Raw genomic sequence first — 22745 nt, 5'->3', positions numbered from 1 at the left:
CATTTCATATGTTTTTGAATACCTGCCAAAAAAAAGCTACTTAATATCTCTGTGGATAAATGTTTTGATCAGGAAGTATGAATGAGTCACATAAAAGTATTAAAAATAGTTTTTAATTTTTCCACTGCTACTACCTGACTAGTTGAATTTCCAAACAAGTTTTAGAATAAAGTTTTTAACAAATTAACAAGACATTTTTGAAGGTAAAATAACAAGGGGACAATAGCTGAGCAAGTCCCTCTAGTGGCAAACCCTAAATTAAAAAAAGACAAATTGGAAGTGGAATTCCAGTCTGCAATATCAATGATCGCTTACTATGTGCAAATCACTGTGCTGGGTAATGAGGTCTCAGGGGGAGTAAGACAGAGCCCTTTATCTTAAGAACTTATCTCAGAGAAATACAAACTCATTGACCACTCTCATTCCAAGGAAAACTAACAAAATCGCCACCTACACTAGATTATGTAGTTTGCTTTTTCTACGGTTTTCATTTTAAATACATATACACATCACAAACACATATATATTTAAATCTATACACAAACTATCTAGAAGGAAAAAAGGCATACAGTACCTTTAACTCCTGACAAACTCTAACACATATTATTTAACTTGTAATTTATAATGAATTATAGAATAAAAAAGTGCCAGAACATTTTGGAGTAGCTGGAGGAAGACTGGGCGCTCTTACCTTCTTCAAAATTTCAGTTTGGGAGTATGTGCAATACAACAGGGGGAGCACACAATTTGTTCTGGGATCCTTTGGTAGACATATAGTAGATGACCTTTTTCCTATCAGCCAATTATGGGGAAACATTTGGTGATTCTTTCACAATGGGACCTCAGATAACAAGTTTCCTTACTTGTAAACATTCTTGAAACTGCCCCTCTCTGTAGCTATAACAATGAGCCTTAGAGAAACAGAAAAGTGACTTAGCTTTACCATAGCTTCATTTTAACTTTTCTGTCCCACAATTTTTTTCTTTATAAAATTAACCCAAGAAATAGAACCAAAATTTTCAAATTGTTCCTTGCTGTTTCCTGGGGTTCTTTAGGGGAAAAAAAAAAAGAATGAAAAGCAGAGGGTAGTCAAAATAATTACCTGGGCCTATTTCATAGGTTTCAAGAAGACAGAGTTCTTTGGTTTAAAATAGTACTTTGAAAGATTCCACAAATTCGTTATTTAAAATCATTTTATTAAAAAAAATAAAATAAATAAAATAAAATCATTTTATTAAATCCTCAGGTTAAGGAAACTTTAAAATAAACTTAAGAGTGCTGATCTAGGGATCCCTGGGTGGCGCAGCGGTTTAGCGCCTGCCTTTGGCCCAGGGCACAATCTGGGATCGAATCCCACGTCGAGCTCTGGGATCGAATCCCACGTCGGGCTCCCGGTGCATGGAGCCTGCTTCTCCCTCTGTGTCTCTGCCTCTTTGTGTGTCTCTCATGAATAAATAAATAAATAAATAAATAAAAATCTTAAAAAAAAAAAAAAACTGCTGATCTAAAATTTTCCTACAAACAGGTAATAACATTACCTAATTCTAGAAGTGGATGCTTAATTACAACCCAGGGAAAAAAGAAAGAATTCAACTGAAACCAGTAAGACTGTGCGTGTCTTGCCTGGATCTCCCCCAGTGAAGTCTCTATTTAGTTCAGCCTGGGGTAGTCCAAGTCTCATCAAAATATCACCTCAATGTCACCATCATCTCTAATAAATAAAAAAGTTAGAGGATAACTACAAAGTCTAATATTCAGCCTCAAAAGATCAAGACATGGAAATTCTTGATAGTGGTTCATGTAATAAAGAGTTTGGGGTATCAAGCTTAACAAAAGCTTACTGTAACGGAAGCAGGCTTCCGTTAAATGCAATCTTATTTTGAAATTATTTTCCTCCCTTTAATTAGAAATGGGAGGATTTTATGTTTATTATAGGATAAAATACCATTTCTAATTGTGTCATTTTTTAAATAACACTGCAAACAAACATCCCTTTTGTGGTATGCTACTTGGATCTCCCTTCTAGCAAGAACTTGCCCTTTGGTTACAAAGAATGCAGTTGACAGCCTTCAGCTGCAGAGCCTTCACCATCTGTACAGTATTTCACCCAAGACCACTCCTCCCTGGCAGCCCCTAGTGCAGGACTGAGCAGTGAGGGCGTCAGGGCCTCGCCCCTCTGTGCTAGGTAGGCAGCCCTAACAGGCAGTCAGAGAGCTCTCTATTGGGTTGCCCCAGGCTCTACCAGACCCACATGGCCTCTGAGGCTCTCTCCACCAGGTTCTAGCTTCCCAGCTACTTTCCTTTCATAACTGTGTCCAACTGCATCAGAGCCTGAAGGCTTTTCCTTTCCAGTCCTGCTTCCCCTCCTCTCTTTCACAGGCATTACCTCCACTCCCTACCTATACTACCCCTAATCTACCTCTAACACTCTTAACTTCACCATCTGCTTCCTGGAGGATCCAAAGGTACATACCTGTATAAGCATTAGTCATCTCATACATTTAATAATTTCCTCATGATAAATTCCTAAAATATAGAGTCACTGGTCAAAGGTATGAACATATTGCCAAACTGCCCCTTTAAAAGGCTATATCTATATGTTGGCAAATTGAACACCAATAAAAAATAAATTTACAAAGAAAATAAATAAATAAAATAAAATAAAAGGCTATACCTGCTTACATTTCCAAAATCAGTCTGTTAAAAAACAAAAACAAAAAACAAAAAAACAAAAACAAAATGTGTATGTTCATTTCTTTATATAGTCATCAATACAGGGTATTAACACTTTTTAGGTGTTTGTCAATTTGATACGCAAACACTGGCATCTTAATTTGATGTCCAGTATTTTAAACATTTTTTTCAGCATATTTTCATAAACCATCAGTTCATGTTTTTCCCCCATCTGCCCATCAGGGTATCCTGTTTTGGCTTCTCTTAACAAAAGCTGTTGGATATAACTCTGTGCTTGTCATGGGTATTACAAATATCTTTTCCTGATTTGTCATTGGCCTTTTCAATTTTCAAATAGTCCAATTTATCAATCCTTTCCTTTATGGTTTCTTTCATAAATGTAAAGCTTAATTTTTTTTTCACACCCTGATGTTTAAAAGAATGGATCTAAATTTTTTCCAAGTTCTTTTAGGATTTCATGTCTTACAACATAAGTTTCTAAGCCTTCTAAAAATTACTTTCTAGCACTGTGTGAGTCAAAGCAATTGGGCTTTTCCCCAACATCCTTTTAGCCTACTGCTCCATCAAGGGACAGCAAAGTATATTCAAACATCTATAGTCTGTTTTAGAGAAACGCATCCCCAAGGGAAAAATTAGAATGCATGAATGGGCTAGAGAGACCAATCTGACACAGCAAGGAGAAATTACTGAAGGACTAAGAGTGAGTGGCTTGCTCCCCCTGGGGGTGGGGTGGGGTGCGGGATGTCAACAGTTACACAGTCATCAACTGGGCAGCCAATTCATGCGCTGAGTGGGAAACAAAAATAATGATCTTCTAAGGTCTCTTTCAATTTAATTTTATGACTGTGTATCTATGAGCAGGCAATGAGGAAAAAGTATGTGATGTATTGGAGAATGAAGAATGAGTCATGGAAACTGAATGCTCAGACAAAGGGAAGTAAGGAAAAGCACAACAAAACTGCTAGTTGATGTGAAAAGGCTTCTTGGAACTAAATTTCAAGGCTTAATTTAAGGAAAAGTAGAGAGCTCAAATTTCTGGGAGAGGGGGTATGTTCCATGCAGACTAGGTGATAGAAAAGCCAATCATATTTCAAAAATCATTTATTTAACCCAAGAAAAGCAAGTAGAAAAGGAGCTGAAGAAGGAGGAAGGCAGAAGAAACTCATTAAAACAACTTATAATTGACAAGGAATATCTGAGGAAAAAAAGAATACTGAGGAATCAGTGTGAGGACTATCAATACACAGTTTTTCATTTGTTCCACAAATACACGGAATACTAACTAAAAGGCCTTCCATTTTCAGGACAGAATAACAAACCTCAGGCACTGAGAATGAAAGATGAGTAAGTCAAGTATCTTTGCAATTTAAATTTTAGTACAATGAAGAACAGATAGTCCTTCAACTTATAGACAGGACACAACAGTAGCTCAGGGTATAATGAACCCTGCATGGTCAGAGAAGACACTGCCAAGAGAAGGCTTGAGCAAAGACTTGAAGGAGAAATACAAATATTCCAGGCAAATGGGAAAAGAAAGTAGAGGAACTGATGTGTGCAAAAGCATGCAAGTATACTTGGAATGACTGGAAAACTGCAGTAAGCTCATTATCATTTAAGCCATTAGGAGGCCTAAGGTTAAGTGTAAGGAGGACAGAAGAGGTGAGCATAGACAGGGCAGCAGGGGGCTGGACATCCATTCTGCCTTAGAGTGAAGCCTTGCCCACTTTCAGATGTCTTGACCTAAGGTGATTTGGTGGGTATTACTGTGAGGCAGGAAAGAAAATGAGATAAATCAGCACAGGTTTGATGCAATTCTGCAAATAGAGTTTAAGGTTCCCATGGGCACTCTGGATCTCTCAGGGAGAGTCTACCTAATCACCCAAATCTTTAGTTTAAGTATATAATTAATCTCGGGTAACTTTTACATGATTATTAAAAATACAGTGGTAATTCCCATTTCTCTTGAAGTTTCCACTGATTCTCTATGACTGGAATTCATCCATTCTGGTAATTCTTCCACATTTTAGAGCACTAAAAATTTAGCCCTACTCAGCCATTTATAGGCTTACTTTTTAGACTGAGTATATTACCCATAACAGGCTGCAGTGTAGAAGGTAGTATCCTATTTTTGTAAGTCAGAAAAAGAAATGTTTAAATAAAAAAGGAAAAAGTTGTGTATACATCTACATTGAAATACTATGGGGAATATTATTATAAAAATTGAAAGAAATCATGAAAATTAAGAGAAATAATATGATGTGATATTAAATGGCAAAATGAAACATTAAGACTGTACTGACACCATACTTACAAGTTATTTATGCATATGAGCAAGCATACACAGAGTTGATTCTTGGAAGGAAGAGAATATTACCTTTTTTTCTTGTTATCAATATTATTACCTATGTGAATTTAACAAAGGCTAAAAGAAGAATATAAGTATTTTTCAAATATCTGTAAAAATGCATCTGTTCATCAGATATGTATTGAGTGACTACTATGTTCCAGGAAATGTCCTAGGTACAGGGGAAGGATAACTTAACAAAACAGAAAAAAGTCCTGGTTACCAGGAAGCTTCCATTCTAGTTAGGGGAAGACAGGCATAAAGCATATGCTGTGATAATAGAGAATAACACATGCAATAAAGAAAAATAAGGCAAGAGAAGGCAACAGGAAATGTGAAGGTGGTACAGGAGAGGAGGTGCCATTTTGGTTTTGTTTTTAAAGATTTTATTTTTTTATGTAATCTCTACACCCAACATGGGACTTGAACTCATAACCCTAAGATCAAGAGTTTCATGCTCTACTGACTGAGCCAGCCAGGTGCCCCAAGGAGTTGCCATTTTGAACAGGGTGGTTAGGCAAGGCCTAACTAGAAAGGTGATAGTCTCGACCTCAAGGAGTTAAGGGAGCAGAGCAGGTCCAGAGGCTATGTGGAGGAAGCATACTCCAAACGGAGAGAATTAACCATTTCAAAGATCCTAAGGCAAGTGTTGCTCTTGTGTATGAGGAACAGCAAGGAGGCCAACCTGGCTGGTGGCTGGAGGGCTGGAAGGGAGATGCAGAGCAGTCAGAGAGAAATGAAGTGCCAAATTATGTAAGGACTGGTTTTGAAGGGTTTTTAGCATACGAGAGATATTTCTTTTTGCATTAAAAAGTTTGCTTCAGCTATTATGCTGAAAGTAGACTGAAGAATGGCAAGACAGAAACAAATAGACTGGTTAAGATCCTAACTGTGTTAATCCAGGAAAAAAGATCATGGCAGAATGCTACTGGTGGAAGAGGTAAAATGTGGTTAAATTCTGGATCTACCTCAAAAGCAGAAGCAATAGGATTTGCTGAAAGTTCAATATAAGATGTGAGGAGATGGTTTTAAAGTTTTTGACTTGAGCAACATTTACTAGAATTGGGAAGACAACAGAATGAGAAGGACTGGGGAAGATCAGAGTTCTTTTTGGAACATAATAAATTGGAAATACGTTTTAGACACTTAAGTGAAGGTTCTAGGTAGGTAGCTGAATAGACAAAATGAGAGTGCAGGCATCTCTGGATCACAGATAAACATGCTGAAGTCATCAGGACATGGCTAGTAATCAATGCTGTGGGAAGAGATGAAATCACCCACAGAACAAAGGTATTTAGAAAAGAAAAAGGATCACAGAATTGACCCCTTAGGGAATTCCAACATTTAAAGGTTGGGAAAATGAGGAGCAAGGAATCTAAGTGATGGAGAAGGATCAGCCAAAGAGACTGAAAGAAATCCAGAAATGTGTGGAATCCTGGAAGATGTAAAGAAAGCCTTTTGGGGAGGAGAGAGTATGTCACTATCATTGTTTTATGTATTGTGTGTGGTTGTTTTCAGGCCACAACAGCAGAACTGCAGAGTTGTGACAAAAACTATCTGGCTTAGAAAGCTGAAAATAGTTACTGTTTGACCCTTTAAAGAAAATGTTTGCCAATTCTTGATCTAGAAGAATTAGAGGGCAAATAATTTAATGAAGAAAATGCAGTACAATTTTCAGACAGCACCAAGGCCTCCAGAGTTCAGTGGTCATGATGTTTAAGTGAGACCACTCAGCATGATTTCCCTCAATCTCATTCAGCTGTAAGGAGAGTGAAGTCTAGGGAGAGTGTGTCTGGTTTTTGCCAGGGGAGAATGATGAAGCAAAGAAAGGAACTGAGGCAAGGAAATGACTATACATGTTATGAGGAAGGACTTAACAGCTGGGCAAAAAGAGGAGAGGGCATGGGGGATATGAGGGAAGGGAAAAGGTAGTAGGAGCAGCAGATCGGGTCAAAGAATTGTGGGACTTGGTACCCAGGGGAGTAACCAGGCAAACTCCACAACCAAACAGGTATGGTTAGAGTAGAATGCCTGGAGGGGCTGCATTTACTGGTCATAACAAGGTCAAGGTTTTTAACCACAAGGAGAGGTGAAAGCAGGGGACTGAACATAAGATCATTGAAGAAGAGGCCAAAAACTGAAAGGCAAGGTACTGAAAGGATAATCTATGTGGAAACTGAAGTCACCATAATTACCAGACGTTTAATACTGGAGATCACATCGAGCCAGTAGGTACACCATCAGGTATAGAGGGAGATGAAGGTAACAAAGACAGGTGTGAGCACACCTGAGGATAGCTGAGAGTCAAAATGGAGAATATTTAGGGAGGAGAGGAGAATGATCTGGATGTGTCAAAAGGACTACTGGAGGAGTAAAATGGTCAACTATGACACCTCCAAGTTTCATACTACAAAGGGTGTCCATTAATGACAGGAAGCCTTGAAACACAGCTTCCACAGATCCCCTCTGGTAGAAGTTTGATCACATGTAAAATTTTAAAATATTATTACATTTTGACTAAAATAACAAATCCTAAGGAAGGGCTTCATCCATCTTAACCCAAGAAGAGCAGTGGGTGGAACTCTCTAGGGAGCTGTGGAACAAGACAAAGGCAAAAAATAAACGAAATTTGTATTATTCCTTTTTTATCCACACTGATAAAGAGGAGTATCATATGTGAGGATGCCCTGTTTCTTCTCTAGGGTAATCCTTTTGCCCCGGTCCATACTCTCCTTTGGTACTATGGCCTCTCTCTGGCCCTGCAGGATTTGACCACCATCTATCCCTCTCTCCAGCTTCATCTTGATTTTGATGCCCTCCCTTTGGACATGTTTTCAGACATGCCAAAGCTCCACCCCCTCAGGCACTTTACAACTATCATTCCCTCTGCCTGGATACCCTTTCCATCCTCAGTCCCATAAAAAATAAGTTCCTCCTTTCTAAGAGCTTAGTGGAGAGGAGGCAGCTAAAGAAAGAAAGCAGAGTGTGGTCAATGTTTTGATGGAACAGAGTGATGTGATCCAGAGCAGTCAAAGGGGTAATGGCAGGAGGAGGGAGGGGTAGAGTTCCAACAAGGTGCAAATGCAATTAAGTGGAGAAAAAGAGTCTTTTTAAAGAATGGTGCTGGAACAACTGGACTCTCATATGGAAAAAAAAAAAAAAAGGAACCTTGTACCATACACAAAAATTAACTCAAAATAGATTGTAGACCTAAAACCTTGTGGCCTTAGCTTAGACAAAAATTTCTTAGCTACAACACCAAAAGTGTGATCCATAAAAGAAAAAATGATAAATTGAAATTAAAAAGCTTCTGCTCTTCAAAATACTATCAAGAGAACAAAAATACAAGACACATACTTTTTTTTTTTAAGATTTTATTTATTTATTCATGAGAGACACACACAGAGAGGCAGAGACACAGGCAGAGGGAGAAGCAGGCTCCATGCAGGAAGCCTGATGCAAAACTCGATCCCAGGACCCCAGGATCACGCCCTGAGCCAAAGGCAGACACTCAACAACTGAGCCACCCAGGCACCCCACAAGACACATACTTTGATGAAACATCTGTAAGTCATTTACTCATAAAGGACTTATATGAGAAATATACATATACTTAAAACTTGTACAACTCAATAATTACATAATTTAAAAAATGGGAAAAGTTTTGAACATATATTTCACCAGGAATATAAGAATGGCAAATAAGCACATGACAAGATGCTCAGTATCATCAGTCATTAGGTACAGCCAAATAAATCACAAGATATCCCTACATACCTATCAAAATGACTTTTAAAAAAACTGACAACACCTGTAAAGATGCAAAGCAACAAAGGCTCTCAGTCACTACTGGTAGTAATGCGAATTGGTACAAACATTTGTTTGTTTCTTAAATTAAATACACATCTACCATTCTACTCAGCAATCTTACTCCTAGGTAATAACCCAGATGAAAAGAAAAAATTTATTCACATATAACCCTGTATGTGAATATAACCAGTAACTTCATTCAAAACTGTTAAAACTAGAAACAGCCCAAATGTTCCTCAGATGGAGAAAGAATGAACAAACTCAATTATGACACATCTATACAATAGAACAGTACTCAGCAATAAAAAGGATCGTGCAACATGGACAAATCTCAAAGATATTCCATTCAGTGAAAGAAGCCAGCTCAAAGGCTATGATAACTCCATACATAGGACACTCTGGTAAAAACAAAATAATAAGGGCAGAAAACTGACCAGTGATTGTCAGAGATAAGGAGGAGGACTACAAAGAAGTACAAAGGAATATGGGGTTGGATGGTGATAGAACTATTCTACATCTTTGTGGTTGTGGTTACACAACTGTGTTCATCAAAACTCTCAAAACTTTATACTACAAAAGTGTAAATTTCACTATACTAAATTATACCTTAACAAAAAAACTTAATTCACAAAGATATAAAAAAATTTTCTAACTAAACATAAGTAATCAATACATGGGAAAGTAGTAGCTAACAAAAACTTAGAACATCTGAGGATAGGCTGATTATGACAACATATTGGTAAGCAGCAATAAAAAGTAAGTATACACCAAAACAAGCAAATGCAAAAGGAGATTAAAATATTTTCTCCAAGTTACAATTCAGCATTAGGTTCTTTTGGCTCTCAGAGTTACATAGAAATGATAGATTATATTTCTTTTCTATGCAACAGAATCTCTGTTATTATATGACAAACAGTCTATCTTCTCCCAAAACAGAGAGCCCTAGAAATGATCTCAAAGGCCCATGTCACAGTAGAGAAGAGCTAACATGACATCAGCATAAATGTATGGCTTAAGAAGGCTGTTCAAATTAAGTGCTTATGGTGGCAACAGATGCAAACTGCTGGCACACTAAGTAACTGCCAAAGCCCTGTACAAGGGCCTGGGACAAGGAGGTACAATGACAACATGAACAGAATGAGATTTCTCAGCAAAATCTGAGAAAGTTAACCCTCATCTCCCCAAAATGGAATAACAGTACTGAGCTCCTGGGGTTGGGAGGATAAATATGATAATACAACCACAGTACTTGTCACAGTGAAGCATTTGGTAGCACTCAATTATCCCAGAGGATATACTCAAAGGAGCAAAGGAGAAATCCACATAAAAATATATCTTGAGGGGCACCTGGGTGGCACAGTCAGTTAAGTGTCTGATTCTTGGCTTCAGCTCAGGTCATGATCTCAGAGTCATGGGACTGAGCCCTGAGCCCCCAGTTGGGTTCCACGCTTAATGGGGAGTCTGCTTGAGATTCTCTCTTTCTCCCCCTGCCCCTCCTCCTTGTACCTGTACACACGTATGTGCCTGCTTTCTGTCTGTCTGTCTTTCTCTCTCACACACACACACAAATCTTTAGGGAAAAAAAATTTTTAGATGTATCATGAATATTTTAATGTTTGCAAAGATCTTGAGATTATCAGATCACTAAAAGAGTAAAAATATGTTCAAAGAAGTTGAAAGTAATGGCTAAAGTTCTCTTTAGTTTTTAAAAACTATACCTAAAAAAATTTAAAGGGAATTTTTTCACGATTGGTAAATACATTAAAAGACATCTCATGTTAAAGACTGAGTATACAGACTGAGTCTGAGATATTGAATCTTCTTCCTGCTTAAAATATCCAGCCAGGGGCAGCCCGGGTGGCTCAGAGGTTTAGTGCCACCTTCAGCCCAGGGCCTAATCCTGGAGACCAGGGATGGGGTCCCACGTCAGGCTCCCTGCACGGAGCCTGCTTCTCCCTCTGCCTGTGCCTCTGCCTCTCTCTCTGTGTGTCTCTCGTGAATAAATAAATAAAATTTTAAAAATATATACATATCCAGCCAGTTCTTCTAATCTATGGCCATCTTTCTTTAATACTTGGCTGAATATTGAGCTTTTGCAGAAAGTCTTCACTACGTAACTAAAAACCAGTATAATCATAAACTCACAAATAGGTTGTATTTTCCAAAAGTTCATTTTAGTAATAAGCTTCTTGAATGTAGAATATAGTTTCCATAGAAACAATATTATAAATGGAGTTCAGGTCCTGAGTTGGTTGGCAAATATCTTATTTACTTATGATATACAGCTTATAGTCCAAGACTAAGTTTTCAAATTCAGATCATGCATTTGTAATGGAAACATTACCCAACTCACAGAAAAGTGGTGGAACTCAATCCTTAGGGCAGGAAAACCCCCAAAATAAATGGTTTGTAGCCCTTCTATAAGCTCAACATTCCTAAAAAAAATTATTCTTTGGTATTGAATTCTTATTAGGGAGAGCTTAAAGTTATTTACTTGGATTAGCTAATGTAAAAAGATTAATTAAATTTCTTATTAAATAAATTTAACTTAAATTCAGTTTTTCTCTTTAAGGGGCAATAATGAAAAGAAAAAAACCGGCTGAAAACTACTACTCTATGTAAACCCTGAGTTAGGCCATGTTTGCCATTTTGCCTTCTCCCATCTTGCTTTTGCAGTACTCTCCTATGCTGTCTGCCCACTCCAGTCTCTTCACCCAGTCTGGCCCTAAATCAAAACTGCCCACTCCTAATGGGGTCCCTTACTGGATTCCTGACACCTCACTAGGTGTTAAGAAAGTGACCCACTGACCTTCCAGATCTAGGTATACTTTCACAAAAGAAAAGACTTTTTAATAAGTGGATTTTATGCAATATAAATGGGAAAATGCCACAGATTATTACTGGAGATGGGGAATAATTCAATGCCTTTGTTTTGGAAGCCCTAACTCACTGCTCTGCAGACTGAGCAGTACTAGCTACATTGTCAAGTAGGACAATTTCTCAACCACATATATAGGACTACCCTGGTTAACAACTCCTCTTAAAACAAAGCTCCTTTAATAACAAAGACATCTCTTTATTTTCAAAAATAATTCGAGCGATTCTGGCTTAATCCACAACTCAAAGTAATGTTCCGCTAGAGTCTAACAGTCAACTAAGTAAAATACTGCTGTGCACAACTTAGATTTGTCTATGAAAAAAGCAGCATACAGATGACTCACAAAATACCTTTCTACATATATCATGCTAGAATGATATATACCAGATAAGTACCAGAACAGGACTTCTTGGGGTCTCTATAAGCATAGCCCATACAGAGAGTAGGATAAACTTGTCTGGTTCTTAGGAGGAGAGGGGAAAGGAGTTATCTTTCCCCCTTGATCATGTGACACAAGGCTGTCTGAAACTTGCCTGAAGGGGCTGAGGCACCCATCATACCTGGCAAGGACCTGCAGAGCTGGGGCTTCCTTCTGGTCTCACTCCACATCCAAATCTCAAACACAATTGTCTCTTCCCCTTTCCCTAACCATAGCCCTTCCTTCTTCCTATGTATATATTACTTTGTTCAATATACAGCATCGTTTTAGTTTCTATTTCAATTTAATATATTACTCTGGTCTGACATCCCAGCAAATAACCCTAAACCTTTCTACTACTGGTCATAAGGATTTCTGGAACACATCTTTTGTTAACTAAACTATTACTATGCAATCTCTACTATACTGCTTACTTTTATATCTGTCGGTTGTCTCAGGCCTACATGTCAGAGTATATAGGATTCTTTAAATGGAAAAAGATTTGGGACAGCCTTAAACGGAAAATAGCTAAAAGGGAATATCTTTATACCTCTCCCCTAACAGAGGCTCTGGCCTTAGCTCTCCGCTGTTCCTATCAGAGAAACTACCACTTCCTCTCACTTGAGTCTCCAAGCATCTTCCCTTCTAACAGAAAGAAGTAGGAGTGAAACTCTAAAGCCTGGGGTCATTCTCCTAGGTTTCTATCTCCCCAAGGGTGAATTTCAAAAATCTTTCACATGCCATTTGACTTTACCTTCCTTTCTAGTTTTTTATTTTATTTTATTTATTTATTCATGAGAGACACAGAGAGAGAGAGAGAGAGGCAGAGACACAGGCAGAGGGAGAAGCAGGCTCCCCGCAGGAAGCCCGATATGGGACTCGATCCCAGGACCCCGGGATCATGCCCTGGGCTGAAGGTGGCACTAAACGGCTGAGCCACCCGGGGTTCCCTTCCTTTCTAGTCTTAATACTCAGTTCATTTTTTAAAATTTGCCCCGACAACTTATTTACTCCATGGTTTAAAACTGAAAAAACAGACTGAAAGAAATCTGAAAATTCTATATTCCCAATGTAGTAAATTTATGGTTACTGAGAGAATATGGTAACCATGTTTCTCCAAACACAAGGTCTAAAGGGATCATGGTACTTAGATAACTGGCACTGCTGCAGAAAATCCAGGACTCAAGACTTTTCTAACTAGGTAAAACTGTAATCACACATCTTCATTTGTCTATGATAATATGGTTTGTAGGTAGTCAATGGGAAACCTGTCCATCTGACGTGACATTATTTAAGCAAAGCAAACAAGGAAAAGGGAGGTCCCAAAATATAATTCTGAACAACTTTATTTTTTTTTAATTTTTATTTATTTATGATAGTCACACAGAGAGAGAGAGAGAGAGGCAGAGACACAGGCAGAGAGAGAAACAGGCTCCATGCACCGGGAGCCCGACATGGGATTCGATCCCGGGTCTCCAGGATTGCGCCCTGGGCCAAAGGCAGGCGCCAAATCGCTGCGCCACCCAGGGATCCCCTGAACAACTTTAATATTGACAAACAAAATTCGCCTTCTGGGATGTCTGGGTGGCTCAGCAGTTGAGTGTCTCACGGGCTCAGGACGTGATCCCAGAGTCCTGGGATCAAGTCCCACATCAGGCTCCCTACATGGAGCCTGCTTCTCCCTCTGCCTATGTCACTCTCTCTGTGTGTCTCTCATAAATAAATAAATAAAATCTTTAAAAAAATAAAATCTTAAAAAAAATAAGAAAATAAAATGTTCTAGAGTGAATTGTTTCAGCTAAATCCTCAGTGAAAAATATCTAGACTTGCTGCGAAATACAGAGAAAACAGTTAATTTAGAATTAGTATAACTGCCAAAGACAAAATTCCAAAGATGGGAAGAATATTGGAGCAAAATACGCATTTACTAAAAGTAATACTAAGAAGTCTAAGTGCTATATCTCAGTCTACAAAATCATGATATTTATTTTATAGGTATTTAAAATGTTCTAATATTTTATTTATATTATCAAGACTATAACAAATGTGATTCCTATTTTCATGATCTTCAAATCGGTAATACATACAAATCTTACAAGGTGTTAAATAAATTTTTGAAATAAAGCATCATTTAAATCAAACTTCCTTCCAGGTATAAATGAAGAAAGTGTTTAAAATCAAAGTTCTCAAAAAAAATAAAAAAATAAAAAAAATAAAATAAAATCAAAGTTCTCACTAAAAAAGAGCTTTGAAAATCAAGTATTTTGTATAAGGTGTACTAAAAAACTTAAGCAGAGAAAATCAGATTTAACATCGTTAAAAATGGGGACTGAGGGGTGCCTGGGTGGCTCAGTCGGTTGGGCGTCTGCCTTTGGCTCAGGTCGTGATCCCCGGATCCGGGATCGAGTCCTGCATCGGACTCCCTGTGAGGAGCCTGCTTCTCCCTCTGCCTATGTCTCTACCTCTCCTCTCAATCTGTGTCTCTCATGAATAAATAAATAAATCTTTAAAAAAAATAAAATAAAATAAAATAAATAAAATAAAATAAAATAAAATAAAAAAAATAATAAAATTAAATTAAATTAAAATTAAAATAAAATAAAATAAAATAAAATAAAATAAAATAAAATAAAATAAAATAAAATAAAAAGGAGATCCCTGGGTGGCTCAGCGGGAGATCCCTGGGTGCCTTCAGCCCAGGGTGTGATTCTGGGGTCCTGGGACTGAGTCTTGTGTTGAGCTCCCTGCATGGAGCCTGCTTCTCCCTCTGCCTGTGTCTCTGCCTCACTCTCTGTGTCTCTCATGAATAAACAAAATATTTTTAAAAACTATTTTAAAAACCCTCTAAAATCAACAATAAAAAATTCCAGTTAGTAAATGGGCTAAAGAAATGAAGAGACATTTCGATGAAGAGAATATGCAGATGACAAGTCCATAAAATGATCCTTAGCATCATTAACCATAATGGAAATGCAAATTAAAACCAGTATACCGGTCACACATACATACATACCTATCTGAATGTCTAAATAAAAAATAGGAACACTAAATGCTCATGAGGATATGGGGAGACTGATCCCATCTACATTGCTGGCGGGAATGTAAAATGGTACAGAAACTCTGGAAAATAGTTTTTAAGTTTCTCATCAAAACTAAACATGTAACTGCCATGTGACCCAGCAACTTATCTCCTAGGCATTTATCCCAGAAAAAGGAAGACTTGTGTTACATTCCATGTAGCTGTACTGGAATGTTTATAGCAATGTTATTCATAGCCCAACAATGGAGACAACTAGGTGTCCTTGAAACAAAGTGTGGTACATCTATCTCATGGAATACTATTCAGCAACTAAAAGGAGCAAACTAATGACACATGCAACCACCTGGATGAAATCTTCAGAGAATTTTGCTCCGTGAAAAAAATCCAATCCCCAAAGGTTATGTGTTTATTAAATAACTTTCTTGAAATGAGAAAATTATAGAATGAAAAACAGATTAGTGGTTATCAGGGGTTAAGGAGGATGTCGGGTAAAAATGAAGTGAATGTGGTTTAAGTGGCCACCTGAGGAACTCTGTGGTGATGGAAACTTCTCTGTCCTCCACGGTATCAATGGCAATGTCTTGGTTGTGCTCTTGTAGTGCGGTTTTGCAGGGTGCTGTTACTGAAGAAAACTGGATAAAGGTTACAGGGGATCTCTGTTATTTACCAACTGCACCACTGCATCTGAATCCTCAATTACCCCAAAATAAAAAGGTTACAATTAAAGGTAGCCTTGCTATTGCAAAATGAGTACAGCACTTAACAAGAAATCCAACATCAATTAAACGAAGCACTCTGCCCGGGTCTAATTCTGCAGATTACTCTGAATCCGTTTATGAAGCACATTTTCCTCTCCTACACACACGCAAAAGAAGCGTAACACAGTTCAGACACAAGCACTCGGATGTCTCCAAACACGGGCCAAACGTAGAAAGTGACCTGGCCTGAATCAGGAGGAAAAACGCTGGTCCTGGCTCTACCGAGGAAACCAAGGGCGCTGACTTCCACAGGTCCTCTGACCTCTCAGGCTGCAGTCCCAGCTCCATCCTGCAGGCCAAACTAACCTAGGAAGACTGCTTACAGCAAGAGTGCCCAATCCTGGTCTCAGGCCCCCCAGAGCTCCCGCTAACCTGGAGTGGAACCAGTAATATTTACAGTATTAGGACACACATCAGCCCGCAGAGAAGCGAGGTCCCAGGTCCTTCCACACCGCGCAGTCCCTGGAGAGCTCCATGTCTACTTAGAAAGAGGGCGAAAAGGGCGAGCACCCGGTTGCTATTGTCATGAAAATAAATTGTGACCGCAGTTTGAGAACCAATGGAATCTATGCATGTAAGCGATTGTACAAGTATAAAACACTGAACAAACTGCTCCCATACGTTCCTTTAACGTTAGGGCGCCAAGGACACACACACACACACCGCGAATCCCACCGGACACGCTGGGCCACCGCAGGCGGGTCACCGGGGGCTCCAGCAAGCGCGGCCCGGGAGAGGGTACGACCGCGCCAACGGGCTCCGCGCGGCCAGAACCGTTACACGGAGGGACTAGGATCCCTGCTGCCGGTTGGACTCCTGAGCAGCGAGGGAAGCCGTGCGGACCCTTCCGGGGACTGCAGACCGAGCCCCGGCTCCCGGCGGCCACCGACCGCCACGCTGCTGCGGGAGGAGGAGGAGGGAGGCCCCGCTCCCCGAGGGGTCCGCTCGCGCAGGGGCGCTCACCGGGCCGCGCTGCAGCCGGAGGGGGGGAGGGGGGAGGAGGGGCCCCCGCGGGGTCCGCCGGGGCGGGGGGGCCCGGGAGGGACTGGGCAGCGCCAGGCCGCGGGGCAGAGCAGGGGGAGCCAAGCGGGGCAAGCAGGGGCGCGGCCCGTCTGCGCTGCGGGCCCGAGCCTCGGCGGAGGAAGCGAAGTCCGGCCCGGGACCCGCGGGGCGGGGCGGGGCCCTGGGGGAGGGGCAGGCTGGGCGCGGAGGGGCGTGAGGGGTCGGCGGGGACTCACCGGGTGCCGCGCCACCTCAGAGGCCATGGTCCCGAGCGGGAGGGCTCAGCCCCGGGCCGCGCGCCGAGCGTCCCGACCACGGAGGGAGCGGAGGGGGCCGAGGAGGGTGGGACCCGCGGGGCGGAGGCCGGTGGAACGGGCGGGGCGGGGCGGGCCTCCGCCGGGGGGAGAGGCGGCGCGGAATGTCCGGGGAAAGGGGAGGGGCCGAGCCCCGCGGCCTCCGAGACGCGGGGGCGCAGAGCCGGAGGGCGGCGGCCCCGCCGGGCAGGGCGCGCGCCGTTAACCGCGGCGCCGCGAGCTTCCCCCAGCAGTGCCCGCCGACGTCTCAGAGCGCAGCAACCCACGACCGGGGAGGGGACGCCGGAGAAACAAATCTCGGCCGGCGGGCAGCGGCGAGCGGGACCGGAAGGGGGCGGGGCGGGCGAGGGGCGTGAGACCGCGGGCGGCCCGCGCGGGACCGGAAGTGGGCGGGGCGGGCGGGCGGGGGCGTGTCCGGCCGGGGTGCGGCCCCAGGCGGGCGGCGGCCTCTCCCGCCGCGGACGTCCGGGCGCGGAACCCTGGGGCCCGGCCGATTGGACGGTCAGTGGGTGAGCCGCCCCCGGGGATGGGGCCGGGTTGAGCCTCCGCCGCCGGACGAGCAGGGTGGCCAGGGATGGAGGCGCCCGCGGAGCTGAGCGTCGAAGCGGTGCTGCGCTTCCTCCGGGAGCGCGGGGGGCGGGCCCCGCACGCCGAGCTGGTGCAGCGCTTCAGGGGTGCCCTGGGCGGGGACCCCGAGCAACGCGCCCTCGCCCGCGCCCGCTTCAAGGAGCTGGTGAACGCCGTGGCCACGGTGCGCACCGACCCCGCCGACGGCTCCAAGTTCGTGCACCTCAAGAAGAGGTTCCTGGAGGGGGCCCCGCCGGACCTGCCCCGCGCCTCGGGGGCCGCAGAGCCCGAGCCCAGCCGCGGCGCCCCGCCGGAGTTCCCAGACGGCGGCCAGCGCTCGGAGGCGGCGTCCCCCGAGGCGTCCCCGCGGCCCGGCGGCGGGCCGGGCGATGGGGGGCCGCCGGGCGTGGACAGCGAGAGCTGCCGCGGGCCGCCCCTGAGCGCCGGGGCCCGGCCCAGGAACCCGCGGCGGGACGCGCAGCCCAACCCCCGGGGGCCGGGCCCCGGGCCCAGCGAGGACCCGGCGCCCGCGCCCGCGCCCCCGCCCCACGGCTGCGCGGAGACGGACGCGGGAGCCCCCGCCGGGGGAGGCAGCACCCCGAGGCCGACCCGCCAGAGCCTCCGAGACCTCGTGATGGGCAGCTCCCCGCAGCTGAAGAGGAGCGTCTGTGCGGGGGGAGGCAGCCCGGGGAGCTCCTCTGGCGGAGGACGCGGCAAGGGCGGAGGCGACTCGGACAGCGCATCTGTCGCTTCCTCGTCTGCAGAGGAGGAGAGCGGCGGGGCCTCGGTGACGCTGGACCCCCTGGAACACGCCTGGATGCTTTCAGCCTCGGACGGCAAGTGGGACAGCCTCGAAGGCCTGCTCACTTGCGAGCCCGGCCTGCTGGCCAAGCGGGACTTCATCACCGGCTTCACCTGCCTGCACTGGGCCGCCAAGCATGGCAGGCAGGAGCTGCTGGCCATGCTGGTCAACTTCGCCAACAAACACCAGCTGCCCGTGAACATAAACGCCAGGACGAGCGGAGGCTACACGGCCCTGCACCTAGCGGCCATGCACGGGCACGTGGAGGTGGTCAAGTTGCTGGTGGGGGCTTACGACGCAGACGTGGACATCAGGGACTACAGTGGGAAAAAGGCCTCCCAGTATCTGAGTCCGAGCATCGCGGAGGAAATCAAGAACCTCGTGGGAGCCCTGGACGAGGATGATGGAGACTGTGCCGCTGGCGGCGGGGGTGGGCGCTGGAGGCTATCCAAGGTGCTCCCTTCACACCTCATCACCTACAAACTCTCACACGTCCTGGAGGATGGAGGAGACCACCACCACCACCACCACCACCACTTGACCGACGGATGGGCTGGAGGCAAAGTGAAGGATCCAGGTCGCAAGGCCCCCGGCAGCTCTAGTGGACGGATAAAACCCAGACTCAATAAAATACGCTTTCGGACTCAGATCATCCACACTACACCCTCTTTTAGAGACCCAGAGCAGCCACTGGAGGAGGAGGGGGAGGAGGAAGAGGAGGATCGGGCTCTTAAAGGACACTCATCCTCCTTCAAATTGAGGCCAAAGTCCAATGTATTTGGGTAAAAATAATTTCTTTTAGAAAATACTAGGTTTATTGGTCTTCGGAAATATAATGCCAAGGGTACAAGAAACTGAGACTAGAAAAGAAGGTAAATTCTGCATTCTTACTTGGGGCGTTTGAATGGGTAGGAAGAATTCCTTGAACAGCGTTCTGGGTTGTAGTAGGGTTTACAGGTGGTTTCATCAAACCTTGCCCTAGGCCCCTTTTCCCCATGCCACCCCTCTGCCCTGGAGTCCCTGTTTCTGAGGACTGAAAATGTATTTAAATTGGGTGTACAGAATGCATGATTGACGGTTCCTTTGATTTTACCAATATTGGCTGCCATGCAAAATAAGGAATATTGCACTTTTATATTTCTATTTTTAAAAGTGGTTACTCTTCCAAGAGCAACAAGAAATGCAAGTTGTAATGAAATTATACATGTGGGCAAAACTACATACTGCCCTGATTTTTGGTTTTTTACTTACTGCATTTACCTGCTAAAATACTACTGAAGGTCAAGTCAAAGTTGAAAAAATACTATTTAGAGAATAATGTGAATGAAAATAGTATCCTGTTTGTATCGTAAATAGTGCTCAACTATTTTTTTAAAAGAAATTTCAATTTTAATCACTGAACTAAAGAAATAGGCAACACTCTTCATTTTTGAGGTAATCTGTACTGTGGTTTCCTCTTAACTGTCTAGTATCAGTGCACTCAGTATTAAGGTACCTTATCAATAGCTACACACGTTTTTATTTAAAGAGATCACTTAATAATCTATGGTACTTTTACTTAAACATTGCCTCTGGTTCTGATTCTCACTAACTTGTTTTGCTATTCTAAAAGGCCAGTTTTAATTCTAGGAATCATATAACCATTGGTTCTATTTGACATTACCCTATTTGATGATGCTTAGATGTGAATTGCCTACAGAAGCTGTCTCTGGTTTAGATGACTAGCAAAAATTGGCATAAATGTTAATGAGCCTATGCTTCTGTGAAGTAATTATTAAATCAATGATTCTTACATAAGGTACACTTTTATTTTACTAATAAAATATACTCATAGTCTGTGCTTTGTAGCAATTTTGCAAATGTTTCTAATACTAAAGACTTTCCATTTTCCAATGTTTCCTTGAATCTGTTAGAGATGTACAGTGAAGTTATTAAAAGGCTGGATAGTAAATCTACCCAGTTAAAAATAGCACTTTATAAAAGGGGAAAAGAGAAGAGATGGGACCATTTCTTTATTTAAATGCTGCTGGCTATTGAATTATTTTGTATATAAATGAAAAAATACCTTTCATTAAAATTACAGAGTTTAAATGTAGTTCTTAATTATATTTCATTCAAATTTGTTAGGGTAAATGTTTATATAATTATTGTAGAATTTAACTCACAAGCATATTAAGTTGATTTGTAACAGATTCAAAACAACATTGTGGGAGATTAATTCTAACAAATCCATCTCCCTTAGTCTTTTTGGTCTCCCTAACTGCTGAAACCTAAGAATCTGCAGCCCATAAAGGTTAAAGAGTGAGTTAACAGCTTGCAGAGTGAATGAACCAATATATAAATCACACAGAACTGCAGAGTTTAGAGAGTTCTAGATCTTTACTTTCCCAAGTGGGAGAAATTTGTACGAAGTTTGTCACACCTTTCTAGATAGCAATTTAATTTGTTTAAAGACATATCAAAAATATTCACATAAAATATGTAAACTCTTATCCATTTGTGTGCCTTTTTGTTTTAGGATTATGGAAATGGGCTATGTACATTTGAGAAGCACCTTTATCCATACATGTGGGTAAGAACAGTCCAATTTTGTATAAATAGAGGTTCCTTGAAGGTGAAAAACGGTCACTTGTTTGGAATCCTATACACATTACCTGTATCTAGTATGGAACAAGCTATATAACTTCCCACGGAGGAATCTTACATTTCATTGACATATAAAGCTAAAGAGAACTATAAAAAATAGGTACTTCAGAACCTTCTAAATGTTCTAATGAAGTCAATATTAATCTCAGAACATGTGTATTAGTAATAATTGCACAAAATCTATAATTTACTAGATCTTTAGAGATTGAGTCAATACTTCATTTAAACTGCTTTTCACACTAAAAAGATTTTTAACTTTTCCAATAAAATCTAACTCTAAATTTTCAAAAATCATTCCTGAGGTAAACTACTTCTAGCATTGTCATGATGTGCTCGTGTGCAATAAGTATAGCATTTTCTTCTACTTAAACTCTACATTCCTCTTATTTTTCAATTTCCAAATTGAGATGATTAAAAGCAAAGGATTTGTGTAACTTGATTTTGTGGAGTTGTGTCTGCTGTTAATGGAAATATATATGTCAATTACTTAGATGTTTGTTGATATGAAAGTGTGTGGGGTAGAAAACCCAAGTATGTCCACATGTTTCTTATAGGTACACTTGAAACTATTGAATGTTTGGTCACAGTTCTCTTCACCTTTATGGTATATAAAATGCAGCTAGTTTATACAATGAAAATCTGGTACTATTTTATTCATGACTGAAATCTTAGGAGTCTAGGATGCTAGTCTTATTTTTTAAACAAGTGAAACTTTGGTAGTTTTAGAGTGTATAATTTGTAAAAGTTTGTTCTGTCAAAATAAAAGATTCACACTACATTTTTTTTCTCTGAATTGTCTAAATAATTGTAGTCCTTTATGCTTCTTACCTGTGTGGTGTTTTGTAGTTCACACGGTGCTTTTTGAAGTTTCCATTTATTTGATCCCTTTCCTGTCCCTTAAAGTTAATAAAGGAATGAAATTCAATGGCTGTTCAGGGTCATGAAGTAAATGGCAGTTAGTAAGATTTTAAGATTTAGTGCTTTTCCACAATATATTTTCTGCACTTCAAATTGCCAGATCTTGGCAAAACTACTGTAGTTTGGCTTCAGTGATGGAAGAATCAACTTGGACACCACCACCTTTAAAAAAACAAAACAAAACAAAACAAAAAAACCCTATCGTTCACTCGCATACCAGCTAACTGAACCCTTCCTACCCAGACCAGATCTTAAGAAAGATATGGGAATGTGTTTTTCTATTGAATATCTATTAAGCTTTGGTCATTAAGGAGCTTTGGTTTCCTCACCAAAAAACAACAACAACAAAACCACAAAAACTTTTATCTTTATTTTAATGAAATTCACCTCTATTCATATGGTAAGGGAATGTGTGGGAAGCCTTGATGCTCTCCTGGGAAGATCCAATTATGATTGCTGCTGGGGATTTTTGTTGTCACTCTTGCTTTATGACAACTTACAATATATTTTTCTGTACAACTGAAGGATTGAAGTTTAGTTTCTGTTTCTAGAAT

At 41.9% G+C, this 22745-nt stretch overlaps 2 protein-coding genes across 5 annotated transcripts in view; one reads left to right on the top strand and one right to left on the bottom strand.

Annotated features, from left to right (window-relative positions):
• Positions 1-17589, bottom strand: part of SEPTIN10 (septin 10) — a 53630-nt gene extending 36041 nt beyond the window's left edge. For 2 of the 4 annotated variants that reach the window (XM_072742596.1, XM_026010909.2), the window contains exon 1: positions 15707-15806. Coding sequence is in view for 2 of the 4 variants with exons in the window: in XM_072742597.1 (XP_072598698.1) it covers positions 17181-17207 (27 nt within the window). In the remaining 2 variants the exon portion in view is untranslated. Of the gene's footprint in view, positions 1-15706; positions 15807-17180 lie in introns of those variants that run through there. The other 2 variants (XM_072742597.1, XM_072742595.1) reach the window with 2 other exon arrangements.
• Positions 17590-17679: 90 nt separating this feature from the next.
• On the top strand, positions 17680-22051 carry SOWAHC (sosondowah ankyrin repeat domain family member C). Its single transcript, XM_072742898.1, has one exon. The coding sequence runs from the start codon at positions 17833-17835 to the stop codon at positions 19411-19413; it is 1581 nt and encodes a 526-aa protein (XP_072598999.1). The 5' UTR covers positions 17680-17832; the 3' UTR covers positions 19414-22051.
• The last annotated feature ends 694 nt before the right edge of the window (positions 22052-22745 follow it).

This window comes from Vulpes vulpes, chromosome 16 (assembly GCF_048418805.1).
Source record: "Vulpes vulpes isolate BD-2025 chromosome 16, VulVul3, whole genome shotgun sequence".
Taxonomy (NCBI): Eukaryota; Metazoa; Chordata; class Mammalia; order Carnivora; family Canidae; genus Vulpes; species Vulpes vulpes.
This window is presented reverse-complemented; position numbering and strand designations above follow the sequence as displayed.